The 25,902-nt window shown below is 40.2% G+C and overlaps 1 protein-coding gene across 1 annotated transcript; it reads right to left on the bottom strand.

The window, feature by feature from the left end:
* Nucleotides 1–2,839: 2,839 nt before the first annotated feature.
* PERP (p53 apoptosis effector related to PMP22) lies at nucleotides 2,840–19,700 on the bottom strand. Its single transcript, XM_050787427.1, has 3 exons — nucleotides 19,310–19,700; nucleotides 8,066–8,206; nucleotides 2,840–4,329 (listed from the first exon to the last, which is right to left on the bottom strand). The coding sequence occupies exons 1-3, from the start codon at nucleotides 19,521–19,523 to the stop codon at nucleotides 4,103–4,105; spliced, it is 582 nt and encodes a 193-aa protein (XP_050643384.1). The 5' UTR covers nucleotides 19,524–19,700; the 3' UTR covers nucleotides 2,840–4,102.
* Between the last annotated feature and the right edge of the window lie 6,202 nt (nucleotides 19,701–25,902).

The following is a 25,902-nucleotide window of genomic DNA, read 5'->3' as shown; positions in this document are numbered from 1 at the left end:
CAGACGCCAGTGTCTTTTGTGTCCATTTCTCACAGTGTTCCACTGAAGTCAGTTTTTCTTTAGTGTTGTTGTTTTTTCATTGAGAAAGGATTAAGCATTGAGGTGTTGCTTGACTTTAGAAATTGGGTGGGCTGGCATTTGGAAATGCAAATTTTCACTGAAGCATTTCAACTCGAGTATCTACTGACTAGCCAGTATAGAAAGGATAGAATAGGGAAACAGGGCATCCTCGTGGAACTTGCTTTCAAAGTCTCACTTGGCAATTTACTTTTATTTATGAAATTCAGAGTTTATGTTTCAAATCTAAGTATTTCCTCTTGAAAGTAACTTAATCAAAAGCAGTTGATAATAGCAGGTTAATTACCTTGAGTCTTTGCACTGGAAAAACTGGCTGGGTCACCCCCTTATACAACCATCTATTATGATTATATGATGACTCATTATCACAAAGACAAGCTTGTGCCATTTAAACCAGCAGGATTCCATTTCTTCACCAGAGAACTATCTCTAAATACACACACACACACACAGGCTCACACACTTCTGAGTTTCCCTTTGTTTATTTTTGCAGCTAACAAAGTATGTTTTTGAGGTTAACAACAAAGCACTGGATAGTACAAGTGGAAGATCATTAATATGACTGGATAGGAACCTCTTTTAATTTCCCTTTCTTGGCTTTTTCCACACCCTAGGTGGATTATACTCAGCACTGCCACACCTAGAAAATACACTCAGATACCAGAATTGCAAAATTCAGGAAGAATGCACTGCACGCTGTATCCAGGCAAGCCAAGCTCACCCAAAAATGGTCTCAAAAAGCAAAGGGCTCTGACCATCGACTGAGGGGATTGCAAGCCCAGCCTGTCTGCAGAAATTTTTAAACCTGAAACCACACTACAGAAATTACTTTATATATTATACACTTATTTTTAAAACTCAACTGTAAAAACAAGTGTTGCAGGAAGAGTGAGGAAACGAAGAGGGAATTTAAAAGAGGAAGTTAGGACTGAATCCATTCGTTCCAACTTCCCTAAGCAATCCACTTATTGATCAGTGTTTCCAACTCAAGGAATATTTAAAATTTTTTAATTAAAGAAAAAATTCTATCAATCAGAGAATCTTGAAGGAAAGGGGATCATTTACAATCATTTTACAGGTGAGGATATTGAGACCAGCAGGAAGATGACCTGCCCAAGCCTGCACAGATAGCAAGGACCAAAGTTGGGGATGAGACTCAAATATTCCCTTTCAGATATGCTTAGAAAAACAAGTCAGTGTTCACATTTACTGTATTAATAGGAATGTCTTTCAGGGGGAGTTTACAGAAAAAAAGTTAAACCGAATTAATTTAGGATGACTATATGTTCCATTGTTTTCATTTCCTTAAAAAAGGAAAGGCTATTGAACTTGATTATCAGTTCTGCAGTCTATGGTTTTGAAGCTAAGTTATTACACCCCACAGCTACCTGTGTGAACACGGAAAGACCTTGACATATTACTTCTTTGTTATATTCAGCAGTAAGTGGCACTTAGCATGTCTGGCTACTTACAGAGTGAAATAATTGCTTAGGAACCTAGAACTGCTTATTTAAAGGGTGGGAACTCAATATTTAATTACCAAACCAAAAAGCACCTCAGCTTTACCGTGGGAAATCTTATGCAATGCACTGTTAGCCTTCAGGTGTTTCTCAGCCCAATTCTTCATTACTCTCCAGAATCCTCTGGAACTTCCCTTCTGTTCATGACATAAAGGTATCTGTCTTGGTGAATCTGGACCAATAAGGAATGGCAGATCTCTATACTTGAACAAGGCTGAAGGAAGCAGAACATTTCTGCAAAGTATCAGACTTAGTTTATCTTTGTCATCAATACTTGAGGTTGACCTGGTTCTATTATATCAGGCTCATTGGTCCCAGGAGGTTGCATTTTTCCTAAATGTGCACCATTAAGGTGTTGTGTGATTGAGGAGGGGAAGAAGGAGGTTGGATGGGAAATAATGCAAAGACAAGTTCATGGTTAAAGAAGCTTATAAACGGAGTAATTTTCATGTATAACAGGAGACCACATTTCTTTATCTCTAGATATCCATTATCTTCTTGAAGGAGCTGTGGTATTATTTTAAATGATGGGATTTTTAACATTTTTAATGACCACTTCAAATTCTCCACCAGTCACGGCATAGTTGGTGGATTTTTCTTTTCAATTTTGGTATAACCACCCAGATTACATTTCTCTAACATTCACCTTGCATTTTGAAAAGCATAGAAAAATTCACTGCCAAGGACTAGCTGGCCAACAGTAGCCGTAGGGAGAAATATTTCCATTCTCCCACCCAGCCTCTCTGCACCCATCCTCACAATGACATACACCATAGCGGAAGTAACCTATAACCTATGGTGGGAAAAGGAGTAACAAATGATAAAATGGGAAGGTGGGCAAGGGGAAAATAAATCGAGACTGCTACCCCACCACCTGAATGGAAGGGGACCCCAGCACAAGGAGGGGGCTTCAGCTACACTCCACAGATGTCCCCCGGGTGTCTGAACCTGCCAGAAATCTCTTAGTCCATTTTCCTCTGGTTGGTAGGACTGTAGAGAAATTGTTTAATGTGTGTCTAGGGTATTGTTCATTGAGGAAAAAGTTCAGGGAATAGACTACTAGAATTCATTCATCTCCACTCAAAAATTGGTTTTGGACACCTAAAATGAGCAAGGCCTTTAAAACTTCAAACAACAAACAAAAACCACTTTTCATTATAGACCATGTTCTTATTACCCATTGTTTTTTAAATTCCCTTATGCAGATTTGAAAAACGGAAAAACTACAAACTGGAAACAAGTTTAGAATACCTGGTTTATTGGGAAAACTTCATAATGAAAACTACAATTGGCTTTTTCCACAACTTACAAAATAATAATCTGATATTTAAAATGAATTGGTTTTCATTATGTAAGTAGAAATGGTAAAAAAAAAAAAAAAAAATAGCAACCCATTTGATGCATCATATATATGCTATTCAGAGAAACTCAAATCCCCGAATTCTCCTGTGGCATGTTTTACATCAGACATTTTACATCTGTTTACCAAGAAAGACCAGGATTTTAACTATATGTAGGTTTCTGCTTACAGTTGCAAACTATCAGAAGCCTGTCTAGATGATAGAGCCCAGATAAACCTGAGATTTAGAAAAGCGAGTCATTTATTCTCCTGAGGCTGTTTTAGTGGCACTTTTGTGACAGGAATGACCCTCCTGATGCTTTACTACACGACTTAACCAGATCTATCAGTCATGATAAATTAGACCCAGTCCATCTTTCAATCCAGTCTACTCTGGTTCTGAACATATAAACACAAAACACTACAGATTTATTAATATAGCATTTTCCCATATCCTAACCCTATAAAGAACTTTAAAGAGAAAATTTCGTCTAAATATTTCACACTTAAAGTAAAGCCTTACTAACTATGGCAACAGGTTTGGACCACGAAACAGTACCTTCCTAGATGACATACCGAGTCAACATGAAGCCTTAGCAAAAATGAATGATTCAGGATATTAATGAGAAATTCTCACAAACGATATGCATTTAGGAAACGATTTTGCTTTCCTTAAATAGTCTGAAGGCTTAAAAATAAACTTTTTGTGTGTTTATTTTAGAATATTTGGTCATTAATAATTTGTAACATTATCTTCCTCTTATCCTTAGCCCTTAACAGACCCAGTGCATTCTATTTGGAAATAACAAGAACTTGATCAGATTATTAAGTCTTGGAAACCTCATTTTTACCTTATAAAGTGTTAAGTTTCATATTCATATTCTCTTCTAAATGTACTATAAATGCTACAGATAGATATAAGGAAATATTGGCATAGTATAGGTAATTAGTGAAAAGACACAACTTTCACAAAACATATTAAAAGATAAACATGAAACTATAACACTACTTAAAAAATATTTCCACCCAAATTATTTTAGCATTTTTGACTAGTTTAATAATATGAACACTGCCAAAAAATGGGTTCAAAGTCGGCTGGAGAAACAGTTTCTTCTTCAGGAGTCCATCTCAGCAGCGGCGATTTTCTCCCATACTCATTCTCAAGTTAGGCAGATGTGTAGAAGTACCTGGGCTTGGCATTACCCAGAAGGTCATCTTCGTAGTTGGGGAGGCAGCAGAAGAAGAAGGCACAGCCAATCAGGATAATCGTGGCTGCCCAGCCAAAGCCGTAGGCCCAGTTATAGATGTAAGTGACACCGGGGCTGGCATGAAGGGCGAAGGTCTGGGTGTACTTCACGGGGTAAATTACCAGGGAGATGATCTGGAACACAGCTAAAGGGAAGAAAAAAATCCCAGGGTATGAATGCATACATGCATGAAGGAATATATACACAGTAACGACAGATTAACTCCTTCCACCAAGTTTCTGCCTCGAAATAAGTATAAAATCTACCTGGAGGCAGGAGGAATCTGGTTAGGCAGGGGCCAAAAAAGATTCTTGACTACTGTGTGTAAGAGATGCCTGGCACTGAGCAGTATCACACACATATGCCAAATATGTGAAAAACACACACACACAGAAATAATTGGAGAGCCATTCTATATTACATAAGCATTATATATACTATAACAAAAAAGTACAAAACTGGCATACAATACAAAGCAGCACAGTAAAGAACAACCTATTTTTTTCATCTTTGTGTTTCCTATACCAAACACATACTTCATATGTTCAGTGTCAGCAAAAATTACATATATATATGTATATATACACACAGGCATGCACATATATACACATAGCCATGCACACGACTCAACATTGATATTCAATAACAAATCACTGGAATATTCATTCAATAAGTAAATGACTAAATGAAACAATGAACTGATATTGAGAATGATCAAGGGGAGAATCCGCAGAGAAGCCTGCAGAGGACGTGGGAATCTGAAGAGGAAACAGACGTGGAGGGAGGGCAGGGGGAAGGGCATGGGGAGGTGCGGTGGGGACAGGAAAAATAAAAGCAGCAAATGATCACAGTGCTTAGGGAGGTGTGAGTGAGGATGTGGAAAGAACACATGAAGATTTCTAAACTCTCTGGGATAATAGTCACATTATTACAATTATTAACCATTGTAATAGTATTTAAGTAATTTCAAACAAATTATAAATTTCAAACGAAAAAATTTCAACGAAAGTTGAAAGTTGAACATTATGTTCATTATCGAGTCTACTTCCGTGGTCTTTTTCAATGAACATGCATGATTTTATAAAGCTACAATGAGTATATACATGTGTGTTCTGCATCATTTTAACTTAATATTTATATGTACATTGCCATGTCAAAGGGTCTGATTTTAGCTCTTTCACCATAAGACACTACTCTCCACAAGGAGGGACCAAGTAGCTGTGCCCGCCAGGAAGGTATCAGGAAATCTGTAGCCCTCACCACCATTTTTCTACCATCTGAATTCTTTTCTACAGCTCCACAGATGGACCTTGAAGTAGTTTTCTTTTTCTTCTTCATTTTTTTTTCCACTGCTAGAAAGGCTACAGATGTTTCTGTATCTTCATTTGTTGCTTCTAATTCTTAACTAAACTAAAACATTCCTCTTGTAATTTACAAAGGACAATCTTAGGGCAAATCTTAAATATTTATCTACTTCTGGTATACTTTAAATAGCAAACTCTTACTATTTAAGTGTGTCATTTGCTACCACATACTGTGTAAGATACAAAAGCAATGCTTTTCTACGTTGACTTCTAATTTTCTTGGTAATAAATATTAAATATTGCTATTTATCAATTCTGGCTCATCATATACGAAGTCCTTATAATAGTTTGGATTAATTTCTGCCTAATTTAAATTGTATCAGTGTTCAATTTTTCTGATGTTTAATGTAAGAATATATATAAAATTTAAAACAACTGTTTCTATGAAACATACCTTAAAAGTCAAATAGGCCTTATTCAACATTACCAGTAAAAGTGTGTTGAGATTTCTAGGGTTTTTATTCTGCTAAATACATTTTCTGTTCTATTTTTCACACTCTTTAAAGGAAAGGATGAGTATTAAATTACAAAATGAAAATTCTAAGTTAAGCCAACTGTTGAAGCTCACTGAACTAATTTTCTTTACAACAGTAACTCTGCTACCCTGTCACTGTGGATGCCCACTGCTAGATCTTTTTGTTTTAATGCTACAAGAAAGCAATGGATAAGAGTTTTACTAGGATTTTTTTTTTATTCTGGTAAAATATACATAACATTTATCATTTGCACTTTCAATTGTTCACTATAAGTGTACAATTCAGTGGCATTAAATAAATTCACAACGTTGTGTAAATAACTCCCCATTCTTCCCTCCCCGCAGGGAGTAACTTTTATTCTACTCCCTGTCTCTGTAAATTTGCCTATTCCAGGTAGCTCATGTAAATGGAATAATATATTTGTCCTCAGTCTGTGCCTGGCTTATTTCGCTTGGCATGTTTTCAAGGTCCATCATGTTGTAGCATATATCAAAATTTCATTCCTTTTTATGGCTGAGTAATATTCCACTGTATGTATACACACACTCTGTTTGTCCGTGCACCACCAAGCCCAGCTAATTTTTGTATTTTTAGTAGAGATGGGGTTTCACCATGTTGGCCAGGCTGGTCTCGAACTCCTGACCTCAAGTAATCTGCCTGCCTCGGCTTCCCAAAGTGCTGGGATTATAGGCATGAGCCACCACGCCTGGTCTTAGTGTGTTATTTCTAATGGTGATTTAAACTGGCATCTATGGAGTTTTCTAAGACACATGAAAGGAAGATACATCAAGTGTGTTTCTTTGCTAGGGTCTCATAAATTTAAACTACAAAAATAACCAAGTAGAAATGAAAGTGGACACCAACCTGGTTCTTTATACCTTTTGTGATTCCAAGTCACTTATGATTTTAAAATAATATTAAAAAAGCAAACTTTGAAAATATGAAGATCAAGAACTTTATTTTTAATCAAGAGAAACTGTCAGATGTGCCGTGAAGAAAGCCAGGGCTGTGTATGGACCAGCCGGTTTTCTGAGGCACTCCTCCTGCCTCACCTGTGCTGCCCACAGCTCTATGAACTTAACTCTCCTAAGCTCAGGGAACCAGCACAAAATGGCCTTCCTCCTGGTTCATGCATGATCATACAGACCCCTTCGAGTCATAAGGCTTCCGACCTGTTTCCAAGACCATCTGCTCACTTTGTATTTGTACCTCGGGTCTGTAGCTTGAATGTCTGCTTTGGTCCCGTAAGCCTAAACTGGTAAGAAATGACCTGTGGCCTCGCTTTGCCGCTGTCAACACCTTCTCTTTCTTCCCTGCTGGGGAAGTCCAGTTTTACTTCTGAATCTAACTCTGTGGCTAAGGTCCTGACCTTGACAGATTTCCTTAGTGCCACATACCTGACTACAATTTCCAATAATTCTTCTCCTAAAATCCTAGTTCTTGTACTCCATCAGTAAGTGTTCACGCTGGGCCCTGCATACGTGAATAACTAAATTTCCTCACATCACCCATGTCTGGACCACTATCTCCCCACACAGGCACTATGCTGCAGATTCCTGTTCCGGCCCCTCCCAGGGTCTTCCATCCCACGGCAGAACACCATTTCATGCCCCACATCATAAGATCACAAGACTCTTTCAACAAGGGAAATAGTTCAGGGGCGTTCAGGTCCCCTCGGCAGGGGGCTCACAGCAGGCCTGGGCTGGGGACCACAATGGAGAGCACTGCTTTTCCAAGGCTGACATAGCCTAGTTTCTTGGGTAGAGGAGTCAGTGGATAGGCCCCCTAAGAGAGAGAGGGGCATGTAGAGTGACAACCCTTGTCACTTGGATGGGGAGTACAGAACACTGCATGAGCCACAGGAGGAAAGGGACGCAGATCTTAAAACACTTCTCTCCTCTGTTACTTCTACCCTAGTGATACATTTTCCAAGAACAGACTAGACACTGTAACAGTCATGGGTCTTCTTTGTGGAATTGACCGTTACTAAGTTGATGCCCACTGAAGGCATAAATGAAGAACTGCTGACACACAATCTTACCAGCCAAGGCAAGGAGACCTCCAATCACTCTTAGGAAGACAAGCATCTGGGGTCCACAGAGGGCGAAGAAGGAGAGGATGAAACAGATCACCAGGATGATGAAGCCACAGAAGAGCATGGCAGCCGCTGCTCTACCCCATGCTGCAAGAAAAAAAGAAACAGCAATTAACAAGACAGACATACCAAGTTTAAAAATTACTTATCGTAGTATCAATACATTTTTTGGCTTTTTTCCCCTACTAGTTGTATTTGGATGGAAGGACAGTTTTTCTTTTGACAATACTTAAGCATCTCCATATTTTAAGGGAAGAACAGGCAATTCATATGTAGGACGTTAATATACTGAGACTCAGAAATGTCTTTTCCCCCTCAGTTTTTGGCAAAAGTTTACATCTCTGAAATTAAAGTCAAACTTCATTAATCTGTTTCTCGTGTGATAAGTTTGCCACATCATGGGTACAAGGTTCACCCAAGTTCTAACACGACATGATCATAATAAACAACATTTTTGGTACTGAATAATCCAGATTATAAACTCTAGGAAATGTTTGGAAATATCTTTAAGGGATCTTTGTTTCATATTAATGTTTGGTTCCATACGAAAATAATCATTGAAAAAATATATTTATGACAAGGCAGAGGTGTTAAATAAAACAATTTAAGTGTGGAGAAGTAGTTCTGATCTTATAACAAGCTTATAACTAGCTTATAACAAGATCTTATAACAAGCTTGGGAGCAAACCACTTTCCTAAATTTCTGCCTAAATTTTAATTTCTTAAGTATTCAAAATGTATTTTACAATAGATTTTAATGATTTATCTTTGCCCTAAAAAAGAATCAGGATTTGATGGCAATCAAGTTCTAGGTTTGAAGACATACATGGGCACCTCCAGCCCTGGGTCATTCTATTCTGCACTGAGGAAATACAGAGATCCATGCTATCCACACGAATGATTTTAGTCAACAACGCCTATTGTTCAACCCACCCTCATTGTTAAAACCTCTTCACACACAATCTTGCCTCTAGTGGTAATACCTAATAACATTCAGGACATGCATGAGCTCACTGAATCCTCACAACAACTTTTTTTTCCGTTTTATTTTTATTTATATATATAGATATATTTTTTAATTTCAGTAGTTTTTGGGGTACAAGTGGTTTTCGGTTACAGGGATGAATTGTATGATGGTGGAGATTTTACCTGAGTAAAATTGTATGATGGTGGAGATTTTACCCCATTACCTGAGTAGTGTAAATCTCATAATAACTTCTTAAGGTGCACACTGCTATTGTTTCTATTTTAGAAATGAAGGATATACTTAGAGTTCAAATAGCCTGACCATAGCCACACAGCTAGTCAATGGTTTAGACAGAGTTTGATTTCAGCCTGTTTGAATCTAAAACATGACTTTTAAAAAATAATTTATACACTATAAAGTTCGCCCTTTTAAAGTGTATAATCCAGTGGTTTTTACTGTATTCACAGTGTTATGCAACCATCTCCACTAACAATCCAGAACATTTTCATCGCCCCAGAAAGAAACCCCGTGCCCATTAGCAGTCACCCTCCATCCCCTCTTCCTCCAGCTTCTCGCAACCACAAATCTACTTTCTATGTCTATACATTTGCCGATTTGGGACCTTTCATATAAATGGAATATCATATACTACGTGGCCTTTTGTGACTGGCTTCTTTCACTGAGTGTGGTATGATGCAGTTTGTTACGTTATAGCATCAATCAATACTTCATTCTTTTCAATGGCTGATTAATATTCTGTGGTATGAATATACCACTTTAGTCTATGCATTCATTTGCTGGTGGAAGATTGTGCACTCTTAACCTATTGGCCTTCACTGCATTTGAAAAGGAGAGTCATGAGTCACATGTCCTCCGCCTTGACATTACTCTTACTCTGTAACACAGCACAGCTGACAGTATTTGTCCTCCCTTAATTCTACGTCATTTGACTGGTCAAGGTGAAATGAAGATGGAGGCTGGCAGAAAGAGCAAGGGTGTTGGAGCTGCTGGACCTCATTTGGACCCTGCCTCTGCCCCGTTGGCCATACTTCAGTCTCTGCATCTGTTAAGCAAGGCTACAAACGCTTGTTCCAAGATGATGGCGAGGAAGCACACTCCTGTAGTATCAGTGACTAACTCCCCAGCCCTCACTACTCCAAACATTCCTCCTGTGTCCCTGTGACTTTTCTCCAGTACCTCATGTCTTTATTTTCTCCTACATTTGCGAGCTTCTGCACCATCCCATAAAGATTGTTCCTCAGTCATCTGATGCATTTTTCTCTCTTCATCTGTTAGAGACAAACCTGAGCTAAGGCTCCACATGCCCTTCTCCAACTCCCATGCACCTTCCAGGTCTTCCTCTAGATTCATGAATGACTGGGGCACAATAGATTATTCAGGAGATAAAACATTTTTCTGTCCTAGAAACACTGTTTTCACACAAATTAGGTCAGGATGGGGCTGAGACTGTACTGATTTGGCCTAGTTTTATATGGACAATTTTTATTACTTTCCTCCAAATCTTCTAGCTCTTCCTGTCAGACCACTGAGAGATTTGAGAGATAAGGTTAAAATGGGAACATTTTATTTTAAAATAGAAAGGAATAAAGCCCAAATGTTAAACTTAGTAAGCCTCTTTTCTCACTTTTGCCTCATTCTTCAAGATAACTTTTAAGAGAAGAGGGACCATGCTTTGGAAAGAATATTAATTAATCAGACCTCTCTAAGTACAGCCCATAGACCACAAAGGCAAAATAAGCAGTAGTGCTCCTTAAAATGATACTCATTCCTGTGCCTCCCTCCAGACCTACGGAATCAGAGCTTCAGTGGTAGTACCCAAGAATCTGCATTTTATTAGTGTTTCTTATATCCATAAAGTTTGAGAACAACTTAGATGATTAAAGTCCTTATTAAAACACATGCAGCACTATCAAAAAGGTTCGTATAACTTTAAGTATGTGACCCACTGTCAATTATAGTTTCATTTCTTTAGATTTTTTTAAATGGCCACTGGTAATCATTAAGTTCAATTAAGCCCAATAGTTAAATCAAATAAGCAAAAACATTATTTTAATTTTATGAGTTCACAAGTTTGAAACTGCAATGAAAGGAAACATATCTATATATGCATGTGAAATAATGCAAGCATAATAAAAATCATAGCATGGCAGAAGTTTCAATAAAAACAGGCAAAACCTCCTAACAAGGAATGTATTTCAATAACTAAACTTTTACAATCACAGATAAAGGTTTGAAAAATCTAGCCAAATAAATTATGTATGATATTTCTGTAAAGAGTAATATTAACAATTTTACTTATTGGAGGAAAATTAACATAAAAAGATTATTACTATTATACTTCCTCTAACGTTACAGCTGAAGTATAATTTATGCTTAGTTTCCAGTGCTTGGAAGGAATTAAACCAAAGAAATGGCAAGCCAATTCACCTAACCTAAAGCCAAGACGTGAATGTAAATATAGGAATATTTTAAGAACTTTTCCCATGCTATCTTAAAACAATTCAGTTAATGTCTTGCTTATTTAAAGTGCTGAGTCTAAAGAAAATCAAAATGGAAAATTAAACAACATTTTGTCTTGAGAAAGACTGCCTTGGAAATAGAACGTGTAAAACCTGCTCCTTGCATCACGGAAACACCCACATTGAATCACTTAACTATCATTTAAGACAGAAATCCTGGCACAGTTCTAAAGATCCTGACTGATGAATAACAGACGTCTTCAAGTAAAGCAATCTGCCTTCTCATGTCAATGACCATTTAGACCATACCAGGTCTGAGCAGGGTCCTTCCAGCCCACCGTTCTGTCTGAGAAGGGGCTTTTCAGATGCAGACACTTAGAACCTGGGTATTCTCCATGACCTACATTTTGAAAAGTTAATCACTTTATGCCCTAGGTAGCTATGGTCTCACTTAGTTACCCAGAATGAGCCTACTATCTACAAACTGACCAAACCCTTTAGGAGCTGTTTATATTTTTATATTATATCATGGTCTAAATTCTATCCTATTTACCAACCCCACTGGAAAACATCAATTTTTAGAACTTGTCCTAAAGCTACATCTTTCATGATTCAATCGATGGTCCTCAGTTTTTCAAAGAGAGACTGTCCATCTTTATCTAATATGAACATAAGTTTGTCTTTCATTACTATTTTATATACCAAATTTGTGTGTGTGTGTGTGTGTGTGTGTGTGTGTGTAAGTGTATGGGAGACAGTAGAAAGGATTCTCATTGTCAACTGTCATTCTTTGGATTAAGACCACAAAAGCATTCAGTACTCCAGGTAAATAGATGCTGCATTTCTGTGTAGGAAAGTTTTGTTTGTTTGTTTTATTTTCTTAAAGGAAGAGCAATTTGGTGTCCTAACTTTATTTTCTAAGTGCCACTTGGAAAAGTTCATGTAATCAAAGAAACCAACAGCATTAAAATTTAAGTGATATTCATTAGATGAACAATAGCTTATCAAAGTTTCCTAGCCCTTGCAAAGATTCAACATCAAATCAAGAACATGGAAACCTACGTGTTTTAACGTCACCAACAAAACTGAGTTTTTCCTAGGAAGGGTTTTTAAGTTTTTTGTATGAGAAAGCATGCTATATTGTTTTCCAGAAATTACATACAAAAAACCCAAAATGTTACAAGGCTAGTAAGATCAACTAATAAAAGCAAACAAGTAAAAATAAATAAATACCTTAAATGTCAAGCTAGAAATAGGCCAGCCGTGGTGGCTCATGCCTGTAAGCCCAGCACTTTAGAAAGCCGAGACAGGTCACGTGAGGTCGGGAGTTCGAGACCAGCCTGGCCAACATGGTGAAACCCCCATCTCTACTAAAAATACAAAAATTAACTGGGTGTGGTGGCACACGCCTGTGGTCCCAGCTACTCATGAGGCTGAGGCATGAGAATCGCTTGCACCTGGGAGGCAGAGGTTGCAGTGAGCCGAGATCACGCCACTGCACTCCAGCCTGAGCAATAGAGGGAGACTGTCTCAAAAAAAAGGTCAAGTTGGAAATGATAAATTGAAGCTTGAGAAAATAAAATAAACTTTTATTTTAAGACAAGAAGAATGTCATTAATATTTTTTAAATTGTTGGTAATACTTTGGAGACGATCACTAATTTTCCCCCCAAAGGTAGTCCTCCTCTTCATGAATCTGCTGCATTCTTCAGTAGTTTTAAACGTGGCCTACCCTCTTACTCGATGTCCTTATGACACTAATGTGGCACCCAGCCAGAGTCCAGTCCCTTTCCAGAATACAGGATTCATCTGTCAATAATACCAAAGATTCTGTATCTTATGACACTAATGTGGCACCCAGCCAGAGTCCAGTCCCTTTCCAGAATACAGGATTCATCTGTCAATAATACCAAAGATTCTGTATCTTATGACACTAATGTGGCACCCAACCAGAGTCCAGTCCCTTTCCAGAATACAGGATTCATCTGTCAATAATACCAAAGATTCTGTATCATCCAAGATTTTGTCAGATTCTTCATATTGTTTCTATAACGCTCTTTAAGCCAAACATAGGCGGAACTGAAAACTGGATAAAACCACAGTTCAAGAAATAAAAAAGATCCTGCCTACAACTAAATGTAAGCATGGGGGAATGATGTATTCAAAAATATAGTTTTGCATATTCAATGAGGAGGTAATCTGCAGTGATTTGGCCAGTGCTTCTGAAACTTAAAAGTGCTTACCTCCTCCGGGAAGTAGTTAAAATGCAGATTCCGATTCCTAGGCCAGCACAAGACACCGGACGTCCAACAACCACCCAGATAATTCTGCTGCACTGGTTTGCGACACTTTGAGCAGCAAAACTCTAGAGGACAACTCATAATAGGCCCCCCAAAAAATACATAAATAGACACCATTCTGCAGAAGTTCAGGAAGGCAGTTAAATGGCTCAACAGAGAGATGGCAGGGAGAATACATGGGAGAGCATTCCACAGCTGGTGTGAGATTCTTTACATGCTCTGCATGGTCTCATGAACCTGACTACTCCATTGCTCTCTGTTACTTTAACCCTTAATAACCTTCTTTCAGACGATTTATCTAATCAACAAGAGGAGAAGTCATTCTATACAGGATGGGGTGAAAACAGGAAAAGTCAATCTAAAGACAAGATAACTAGCAGTGAACCTGGGATCTACCCTCAAATATTTGAACATCTGTCAATGAAAGAAGACTGGAAAGTAGGAATTACACAGCTCTGTCAGTTTAAGAGAAGTACTTGGAAACAAACTATCATCCAGGGAACAGAACTAAGTTGTTGAATAAGAGACAAAGCTTAGTCACGGGTGCTATGGATGGGTGCGGGCTTTGGTGAAAGCTTGAATCTGGTGTACTTTAATTCCCTTCTAATTATAACATCCCAGTAGTCTGCATCCCTTTACAGGACAAACACAAGTTAGGGCACACTGAGAAAAACTGAGGCTGTCTACGGTGGCTACTGCTGAGAGAGGCACATGTGGAATGAATGGCCTGGACTAGATTACTGGGTCCTAAACATTCTAGATTTTATAAATCATACGTACTTTTAAAAATTATTAAATCAATAGAGTAGCCAACTTTTTATTTTTTGCTGTGTAAGGACTTGAATGCATACATGCTCATGCAAAGAGTAATCTGTCTGCTAATGCCTAATTTCATAAATTAGGAACAGTTTTTTGTTTTGTTTTGTTTTTGAGACAGAGTCTCGCTCTGTTGCCGAGGCTGGAGTGTACTGGCATGATCTTGGCTTACTGCAGCCTCCGCCTCTTGGGTTCAAGCAATTCTCCTGCCTCAGCCTCCCGAGTAGCTGGAATTACAGGCGCCCGCCACCATGCCCAGCTGATTTTTTTGAATTTTTTTTGTATTTTTTTTTTGAGACGGAGTCTCACTCTGTGCCCCAGGCTGGAGTGCAGTGGCGCAATCTCGGCTCACTCCAAACTCCGCCTCCCAGGTTCATGCCATTCTCCTGCCTCAGCCTCCTGAGTAGCTGGACTACAGGCGCCCGCCACCACGCCCGGCTAATTTCTTGTATTTTTAGTAGAGACAGGGTTTCACCATGTTGGCCAGGCTGGTTTCGAACTCCTGACCATAAGTGATCTGCCTGCCTCGGCCTCCCTGAGTGCTAGGATTACAGGCGTGAGCCACCGCACCCAGCCAGGAACAGTTTAATACCTTTCACTACCCAGTTCCCACTGAAAAAACCACAAGGGCATGATCTCAAAATGAAGTCCTTTCAATCAGTAGTCTCCAACCTTTTTGGCACCAGGGACCAGTTTCATGGAAGAAAATTTTTCCACAGACTGGGGTTGGGGTGTGGTTTTGGGATGATTCAAGGGTATTACCTTTATTATACACTTTATTTCTAGTATTATTACACTGTATAACATATAATGAAATAATTACACAACTCACCATAATGTAGAATCAGTGGAAGTAACGGTCTGTGGTCTCAGGGTTGGGGACCCCTGCTTTAAGAGGAATTTAGACTAATGTAAACTATTGACTTGTACTTACTTTGCTTATTTATTGTGCATTTGAGAGCCACAGGGCTAACTGACCTAAAACTATTTCATGTAATACTGATTCTTTGACTTGTCCAACAGTGATTTCATGTTAAAAACAAACAAAATATCGATGCGTTTGCAGTATGCAAAGGGTGGCTTTGGTTAAACAACAACAACAACAACAACAACAACGGAGGCTTTGTACTTCCCAGTTTGGATTCAAGGCAAATACGCGTCAATCCTCACTGACTCCCTGTTTCACTCTGGTGCACAAACTTATCGCCATTACTCTCCACTTGAACAAGCTGGAGCTTGCCTGCGATTTGAAATCTACACAGCTGAGCCGAAAATATCCTCCTGATGTATTCTTTCTTAAAAACTGGAAAAGAAGGTGCCAGCGGTGCAAAACTAGTGTGAGTGAACATACATTTAAATTTCACATTTTATTTATAGGTGAAATTTGAATGATTTCAATCATTAATCCATAGATTTTCTTTTCCTGTTTTGACAAATATAAATCATGATTTTTAAAAAAATCAAATAATGTTTTAAGCTGGGTGTTAATTTAGCTGGTACTATCATGTCAAAGAAAGTATTCAGCAAATAATTTGGCTCATTCACAAGGAAAAATGAGGTGATTTGGTCATCTGAAATTCTTAAACTGTCAGTAACAGTGAAAAATATAACATTCTGGTTTTTATATAGTTCTAAGGATTTATCTTTATAAAAACATCCATACTCATTAGGATTATTGTCAATATTTGCCAGGAATAACCTGTGTCTTTACTACCAAAATGAATATATTGTTATGAACATCATCTAATAAGAGAGGTGCTGAAACAGTTCGTAATAAAAAGACTTTCTTAATAGTTACAACGGTAAATCAAAATATTTATTGCCTAGTACATATGAAGAAGTTTTTCAAAGTGGATGTACACACTCAGTTCTCTATACGGAGATCTCATTTTAATCAGAGCCATCAACCTTATTCCTTGTTGCACAAGATACTGTGTGTTTGTGCATATGTGGGAGTGTGTGTAAACTGCTTACTTCATTTTAGATAAAGAACAAGCTCATGTAAATATATGGTATTCAGTAAGGCCTTACTGAGGCTATCTGAAAATCTAGAGTTCATAGACTCCTAGATAATCACCTTACAGTGTTGTTATACACAGCTTCTACAATTGTGAGGCCAGACTAGACAATGTGCATGTGGCGATGAGCACAGAAGTATAACAAACACTTAAACTCATCTTTGACTAAAACAGCCAGGGGTAGCTCCATATCTGCTGTCTTCTTCCCACAATCACCTCATGACAGCAGATCCCAGATTCATGATTTGATTCTAGATCTTCAGCAAGAGCCGTGTGTGTGTGTAATGCATTACTGGCACTTAATTACCTTTGCAAAGGTAGCAGGAATAATTAAATTGAGTTGTTAAAGCTACTACCATTTACGAAAATCAGTCATGCTGCATTATAAAGAGATTTTTCAAGATCCACTTAGAAAATCGAGCTTTTCTAAGGACCAATTTCTATGTCAAACTGAATTATAAACTATACACTAGTTAGTGTTTTCTTTACAATGAAAAAAATTAACATTTAGACTTCTAATTAAAAATTCAACCAAACTAAGAAAAAAAGACCTGCTTACTGCCTTCCATATAAAAAGCAATGTATCAGTCTAAGGTGGAACAGCCACACCCTAAAAAGGTGAGCTCATCCTGCAAGCCAAGAAAAATAAAAATGGCATTGTGCATGTTTCACAAGAGGGCTGTGGTCACAGCCAGAGCTTTGCAGGTCAAATCACGTCCCGGCAGTAGCACTGATCATAGTTCTGCCAATATCCGCCCCCCTAGTCGAAGGCACACTAACCTTACTTTATATGTGGAGGATTACTGCGTATACTTTGGGTCTGCATTAGTCTTTGGAGTAGGGTATAATTATCAAAGTATGTTTAAAAACACAAACGCAGATCTGTTAGGTCCCCTACAAGACTGAGTTCAGATGCATTTTAACTAGAAGATAGAGGTACGTTATTTCAAAAAACAATGAATTCCCTTTAAAAACCTAAAAGACCATGGCCGGGCGCGGTGGCTCAAGCCTGTAATCCCAGCACTTTGGGAGGCCGAGACGGGCGGATCACGAGGTCAAGAGATCGAGACCATCCTGGCTAACACGGTGAAACCCCGTCTCTACTAAAAAATACAAAAAACTAGCCGGGCGCGGTGGCGGGCGCCTGTAGTCCCAACTACTCGGGAGGCTGAGGCAGGAGAATGGTGTGAACCCGGGAGGCGGAGCTTGCAGTGAGCTGAGATCCGGCCACTGCACTCCAGCCTGGGCGGCAGAGCGAGACTCCGTCTCAAAAAAAAAAAAAAAAAAAAAAAAAAAAAAAAAAAAAAAAAAAACCTAAAAGACCGGAGATGATACAAACCTGAACTGGCGCAGTGTTTGTATGGGTTTTCAGAGAAGAAAACACACAAACTGCAAGGAAAGCTGGAATTTTCTGCAGTGTTTACATTTTATTACCCGGCTAATGGGGACCATGCTTGCTTCTGTGGGGGAAGTTCATCATGAGGACGTCCAAAGGATTACACAAAAGAAAGGGCACTAGGCTGCTGATATAGTACCCCAGAAACACAAACAGGATTGGGTTGGAAGCCCTGGGCCACTTCAAAGAAAGAATCAAGTAAATGATAATAGTAAGAATTGAAAACAGGCAGGGTAGATTGCTTTCTCTGTTTAAAACTATTAAACCCAGTAGGTAAAGCCCATTTGGCTTTAAGGTTTTATTAGGCTCTCACAGCCCCCCATCTCTCCCACACACATTGCTAATCACAGTAGACCCCAGCTGTGATTCCCGTCCACCCCTAGGCAAGGAGAGGGGGCTTCCCACTGTGAAAGAAAATGCCTTTTCAAACAAGAACCACGCTCCAATCCTGACTATCAGCAAGGCAAGCAGGGAGCTTCCTCCATGCTGGGAAAATGGCACACCCCAGGTACATTAAATTTGCCAACTCTGCTTCACTTCGCGGGTGTAAGGAATGTGTTTGCTTTTTAGATTTCAAATCAGATTAAAATAATTAAGTTTTCTAAACAGCAATGCCATGCTTAAGCCAAAGGACACTCCCTAGAACAAGAGCTAACAAGAACTAGCCAGACCGGTAAAAAAGACTGAAGTAGCTATTGAAATCGTTAACTGCTAAAACTGCCTGAAGGGGTTTTTTTTTAATGGGAACGTTTTTTTCAGCTATATCAAGTTGAACGAATCCACTGATATTAGGGGAGGCACGTTATTTCAATATTTATATTTTAATCATAAGAAGAAACAGGAGGAAGAGAAATTTCAAGTCTCCAAGAAACTTTGTTCATTAGATTTACTCATCTAAACTTGCAATGCTTGAAATAATCTTTCGTACGTAACTGTTAAAACCCAGGAAAAAAAAAACTATACAGTTTGAACTAGGGCCATTTCTTTCTTTTTTCTTTTTTTTTTCTGTTTCTGAGCTTGGTGTTAGCCACCCAAAGCTACCGCTGCTGCATTTGGTTCAGGTCGGATGCATGAGCCCCAGCTCGCCCTAAACAGGCATTCTGAAAGGCACCGGCTCCCCCGACCCTGTGAGGGCCCACCACGCGCTGCGGCTTTTGCAGGCCGCAGCCCCGAGGGCTTCCTGGAGGCGGCGGCGGCGGCGGGCTGGCACTCACCGTACTCCATGAGGCTCTGACAGCCCTCCTCGTAGGACCCGCTGCCGCCACCCTCTTGGGAACATTTCCACCACAGCGAGGACGTCTGGATGTGGTCGCTCGACTGCAACCAGCCGCGGCCGGCCAGCGCGATGATGTCGAAGGCGATGGCGCTGAGTAGGAGCAGGGGCAGGATCCAGCGGCAGCGCTCGCAGGCCAGGCCGCAGCGGATCATGTTGACGGACGGCGCAGGGCCGAGCGGAGTGGAGCGAGCGGAGGAGCGCGCGGGACGGGCGGCAGCGGAGAGTGGCCTGAGAGCGCGGGCGCCGCCACAAAAGTGAAGAGGCCGCAGGGAGGCGGCTCCCGAGGACGCCGCTCCGGGCGGCCCCACCTAGATTCCGGTGACTCAGAGCGCGCCCGCCCCGACCTGCCGGCCGGGCCGGGGCGGGCGGGGCCGCTGGTAAACAGGCGGGGCTGGGGTGACACCGGGCGGCGGCGGAAGGCGGCCCGAGGGTCCCACGCGTCCCCCGAGCCTCCAGTCCCGCTCGCCTGGTCCTCTCCAGGCGCGTGTTTTGTCTTCCTGGCGCACCAACATATACACCTGTTTATCTGCACAGCGCCAGCCTAATATCTGACCCCTGATGTCGCATCGTGGCGCGGTGGTCAGCAATGCCATATTTGAGTTTTCAGCAGTGTGAGATGGGTGTTGTAATTGCACCTGTGGATAAAGGCTGCACTCCTTTGGACGCGTGCACCCAAACCCAGAAGCCCGTCCCAAACCCAGGAGCCCGTCCCTGACCCCTGCTGACACAGGTGATCCCTTCCTCCTAGGCTCCACCTTTGCACCTTGGACCTTGGCTCCCCGGGTACTCTTACCTCTTTGCATGCTGTTCTTTCCTGCTGGGTTGCCAGCTTTTGGAAAGCGGAGGCTATGCTGAATTTATCTGTGTATCCCTAGTGTCCAGCACTGTGTCTGGATCTCAAGGGAAGCTCAGTGAATTTGATGAATGAACATGTAATTTAACAAATGCTCGCTTTTTTAGGAAAGGCTTCATCTGGCTTCCCCAGATAATTTCATGTCGCCTCTGCTGCAGTCCACTTCCTATCACGAATCTCTACCTGTTTAAACTGCACTCTTTCTAATCTTCATTTACTATTTTAAGGTTTTTCCAAATAAAAATCATACGTCAGCATGCAACCTGCATTTAGAATCCCCCCTTGGTGTCCTGGGCTAGCTCCCGTCAACGTCCTGACTCTTCAGGTGTGGCAGGGAGGGTGGGGTGGCAGCCAGGTGTGCCGCTGAGGACAAAGGAGTTCTCAGTGTCAGGCATCTCAGTGGCCTTGGGAAAAATCACTGAAACATCTTATGGGGGTCATGTACCTCCAAAGATTTCTTCTGAATCCCCTACGTTTTCTGTTAATTTAATATAAAAGTGGGAACTACTTAAAAAATATTTAAAATTGTATTCCAATTTGATATTCTCAATAGAAACAGAATACTATTTTGACTTATGCCATTTTCTGGCAATTCTTGAGGATAAATAAAAGCATGGATAAAGTATCTGAAAACACATGAAATAATTTCCCCAGCCTTCATTTTACATAATTCAAGTTTTACATAAACCACATCCTATATTTTTATTACAGGTAAATATTTTCACTTTCAAAGAACACAAGAGGGTGTTCTGCCAAAAATTAACTTTGTATCGTGGAAGTTGTGTGAAGAAAATTGTGATATTTATGTTCTCAGGGTTTTCAAAAGTAATGAAGATATTTGTTTAATTAGCTATGTATAATATATTTGTGAGAAAAAATTTTCTTATAAGTCAAATACTGACCAGAAGCAAAGTGGCTTCAGACAAAATGAGAGTTTCGCAGGCGTCTTAATATCTCTGAATAATTTTGGACTTGATATATATATAATTTCTTTCTGTTATTCAATGAAACAATTTCCGATGGGCTTGAGAAAAAGAGCTCATCAATGCTGAGGTGAACACAAGGAGATTAGCTCTTCACAATTTCTGGAAGAGACCACATTGACCCTGGTGGGTTTCCAACAATAACTTACCCAGCATGTGGTGTGGACTGTGGAACCGGATGGTTCAGGTTTAAATGCTTTCTCATATTCGCTGTGTGACACTGGGCAGGTTACTTCAGTTTTTTGTGCCCCCGTTTCCTCATCTGTAAGACAGACAGTGCTAACTTCAGTGTTTTAATGGGTGTTAAAAGAGCAAATACATCTAAAGTGCTCAAGATAGTGCCTGTATATGGTAAGGATTGATGATGATGATTTTTCATACAGGTTTTCCACTTTAGAAGATTGAAAGAGGGGAATTTCCATGTTTCTAAAGGGCAAATTCTATAGGTGAATACCAACTGTAAGTGACTAACTTATTTTAGACAATGCAATCATTCATCCTAGCCATATTCATAAAATGATGGCGCATAGAAAACAGTAGGCAGTTGGATAGTTCCCCCTGCTGGATAATGTAGGGATTGCGCCTGAGCACTGAGCACTTGGCGAAAATGTAAATTGTACCTAAAGAAACTTTTTTTAAATTGAGGCTTGACTGACATACAAAAAAGTGTATATATTTAATATATACAACTTGACAAATTTGAAGATAAGTACATACCCATGAAACTATCACTATAAAGAAAAAGGTTTTATTTTTCTAACTTGGGGTTATCTGTTACCAACAAAAATACATAAATATATAATTTTAAAAATAAAAATTGGTAGAAAGTAATAGTAATAATAATAATAGCAGCTAACAAAATCTGCTGGAGTTTACTATGTCCCAGTGGGTATTTCACATCCACCTTATGAGGTACGTACCAGCATCTCCTTCATTTACACAAGGGATTGAGGCACAAATAAGTGACTTGCCCAAGACCATGCAGTCACGGAGTGGCAAAGCCAGGCTTCAACCTAGGCAGCCTGACAGCAGAGATAGTGCTGTTCATCACAGTAAGCACTCGTAAGAGTTTATGTATGTATTCAAATGTCTCCTTCTTTCTTCCCTTCTTTTGGTCCTTGTAAACACCCAAACTGCTCCTAGTCATCTCCCAAGCTGCAGTGACACGATCCCCCTGCCACCGTTCTGGGCATCTCTGTAGGACCTTTGGGCCTTTAACATGGTTCTCTTGTGGCTGTCCAGTTGAGTCCATGGATGAAGTACCCTCCAGTGGATATGGAGTGACAGTCTCCTCTGGATGTGGCAAATACTCCCACTGTCAACCATTTGGCAAAGATGCCGGGCCTTATTTTGTCACATTGAACATTGATGAGATCATGTGATAGCTGTGGACCACTGAGAGTCCCTAACAATAGCGTAGCCTGAGTTAGAACCATAGCCATGATCCAGAAAACCAAGAGTATCCTATGTAAATTAACAGTGACTATGAAGACACAGTAAACGTCAACCCAGGATTCTTCTACCTCACCCACCCAGTCCTGCTCCTCTGACCTGATGAACACCTACTGACCCCTTGACCTCAGCAAAATGTCGCTTCCACAGAAAGCCCCCAAGTAGATTAAGTTCCCGTTACACATCCTCAAAGTCCTGTATGTCTTTCCTTCCAAACTTTTCTCACAATTTTCATTATATATTTATTCTGAATAATTTTTATCCACTCCCACTGCAATGTAAATTAGATGTTGACAAAAGTGTCATATGTTACCTCTCACCACTGTGTGCACAGCACCCAGTGCCTGGAACATAATCAGATTCCGAGAAACGCTTGTCAAATGAACATGAGAATCTGTCTAGACTCAAAATAACTCACAGGGTCTCTGCGCACTCTTCCTTTTAGAAGGTCTTATTGTTAAAATTGTCATCCTTATTCTATCTCAGCATAATATCGTATGATTTTTTTCCCCTTGAAATCATTGACAAATAGTAAGTCTTCTAACATTAAGTGGAGACTCACCCTTCTTTCATTCCTCCATCACTCATGTCTGGCATTTCTTCTCTTTGGCTGGCTGAACATCTCTTGTTATTTTAATTTTTTCTGTTTCTTTGTCAATGTCTTGGCTCTTCTCTGAACAACTCCTAGATTTTAATTTCACTCATAATATGTGGTGTCCAGAATTAAACCTAGCACTCAGGGTGTGATTTCAGCAGTGGTGAAGAAAGAGACCTTTTGCCTCCCTCAGAGCAGATATGACACCTCTAGTAATAGAGTCCAGGTATGCACTTTTTTTGTTGTTGGTCTACACAGATATCCATCATAGTAAACTTGTGCTTAACTAAAACCTCGCGGATGTGATTACTTGTGTAGTTCATATTGTAGATTAGTGCTTTTCTTATGATAAAATTGTTTTTATCCCTGTCATATGTCATCATCAGAATGACCATGATGCTGGCCTGCCAGATCTCCATCAATCTTTGTTCCTTTGGGACATTTGCTCCTTATTGCTGCTGTTTATTTTGGGGACATGTCTTCCATATATACTCATACAAGTCACTGATACCATTGTATTGTAAAAAGGACCAGGACTTCATAGTTCATTACTTGACACTTCATTGCACACAGACAACTCTCGCTGCTGTTGGACAACACTCCTATTTTTGGGACATAAACACCTTTGAAACCAGAGTGAGCCACAGAAGGCAGTAGAAAGCTTCTCTAGGGAGGTAGGACTTTAGTCTTGCACAAGACAGAAAGGAAGGGGACTACTTTCCAGATTAAGTGGCCACCTTGGGTGAAGGCATGGGTTTGGGAATGGCTGTATTTTTTTTTTTTTTTTTTTTTTTTTTGAGATGGAGTCTCGCTCTGTCACCCAGGCTGGAGTGCAGTGGCGCAATCTCGGCTCACTGCAAGCTCCGCCTCCCGGATTCACGCCATTCTCCTGCCTCAGCCTCCCGAGTAGCTGGGACTACAGGCGCCTGCCACCACGCCCGGCTAATTTTTTGTATTTTTAGTGGAGACGGGGTTTCACCGTGTTAGCCAGGATGGGCTCGATCTCCTGACCTTGTGATCCGCTCGCCTCGGCCTCCCAAAGTGCTGGGATTACAGGCGTGAGCCACCGCGCCCAGCGGGAATGGCTGTATTTTTTAAGGTGTTTTATTTTTCTTTTCAGATAATGACTTTACCAGTAAACATAACTAGCCTGTAATTCAGCATTCTAAATTATGGAGACTTTTAGAAATGCAAATGTAAGGAGGGTAATACCTTTAGCCAAATTGCAAACTGCTGGCAAATCAATTCAGTGCTCTGTAACACAATATATTGTCATGTTTTTGTTACCATCATTTGTCAATTCAGTGATAACTTACAATGCAAAAATATCATTGGAATACCAAATAAAAGCATCGCTTTTTTTTTTATGGTAGAGCCAGTTATTTTATACAAGTTAATATGACTTTTGAAGTTACACAGTTCCCTTCTTTTAGAGTGAGTTAGATCCTACAAACTGCTGGAGTTCCTTGCTTCAGGGCAATTGTGTGTGTGTAAAAGGTAGCTCTCCTTTATTCTGGGGTTCCTCTAAAGCAAGATAAAGACCCATGGATAAAAAGACTTAAAATTCTGCCTTGAGGAAATTCAACATGCTAATACCAGTTTCAGGTTAAAATCATTTTTAAAATATTAAGTCTTTCCATAAATAATGGGACTGACAGCGGACGTGGTGACTCATGCCTGTAGTCCCAGTACTTTGAGAGGATTAGGCAGACAGATTACTTGAGTCCAGAAGTTTGAGACCAGCCTGGGCAACATGACAAAACCCCATCTCTACAAAAAACACAAAAACTAGCCAGGCATGGTGGTGTATACTACTTGGGAGGCTGAGGTGGGAGAGTCACTTGACCCCAGGAGGTTAAGGTTGCAGTGAGCTGAGATTTCACCACTACACTCCAACCTGGGCAACAGAGTGAGACCCTGTCTAAAAAAAAAACAACAACAACAAAAAATAAAACTGTCAATGTAAACATTAATTCTGTACAAACTGTCCTAGTAAACAACGCAGTAGCATTCTTTCCTAACAAGACTACTTTAACACACAATTACAGGCATTTTGGTTTAGTTGTGTTTCTAAAACAGCTAAAGACACTCTGCAGGAAAACAGTTCACTTGAAAGCTGATCGTTTAAAGGGTCAATGATTCAAACAGCTGATTTCACAATAAATGGTCATAGTATCGTCCCAAGGGTTTCATTTTTCCATCTACTGCTGTGAGAGGTGGTTCTATAAGATGGACTAGGCCCTACTTGTAGCCACTCCACTGTCTCTCTTTCAACCTCCCCTACACAAGGGTGTACCTGTGCACAGATATGTGTACACGTGCACCCCTGCATACACACACAGAGTAACTGACTTCATTTGGTGTCTGTCATTAAGAAGACACGGTTTCCCTCCTAGCAGTGCACGATGCAGAACAAGCCGTGAGCAGAACATCAGGCAACCTGAGTTCTAGTTCCCGCTGACCTGTGTCTCCCTGCTTTTCCTTACCCGATCTCTCTTCTCCCCTGCTCATGCAAACTTTTGCTTATCTCCACTCCGTCACCTCCTGTTCCTTCCTCAGCCTTCGGTAATCTCTCTTCTCTTCAGTGGACAGATGGAGAAAGTTTAACCATCAGGCTGGGTTCGGTGGCTCACACCTGTAATCCCAGC

Source organism: Macaca thibetana, chromosome 4, assembly GCF_024542745.1.
Source record: "Macaca thibetana thibetana isolate TM-01 chromosome 4, ASM2454274v1, whole genome shotgun sequence".
In the NCBI taxonomy this organism is placed as follows: domain Eukaryota; kingdom Metazoa; phylum Chordata; class Mammalia; order Primates; family Cercopithecidae; genus Macaca; species Macaca thibetana.
Note: the sequence above shows the minus strand (reverse complement) of the source record. Positions and strands in the feature narration are given on the sequence as shown.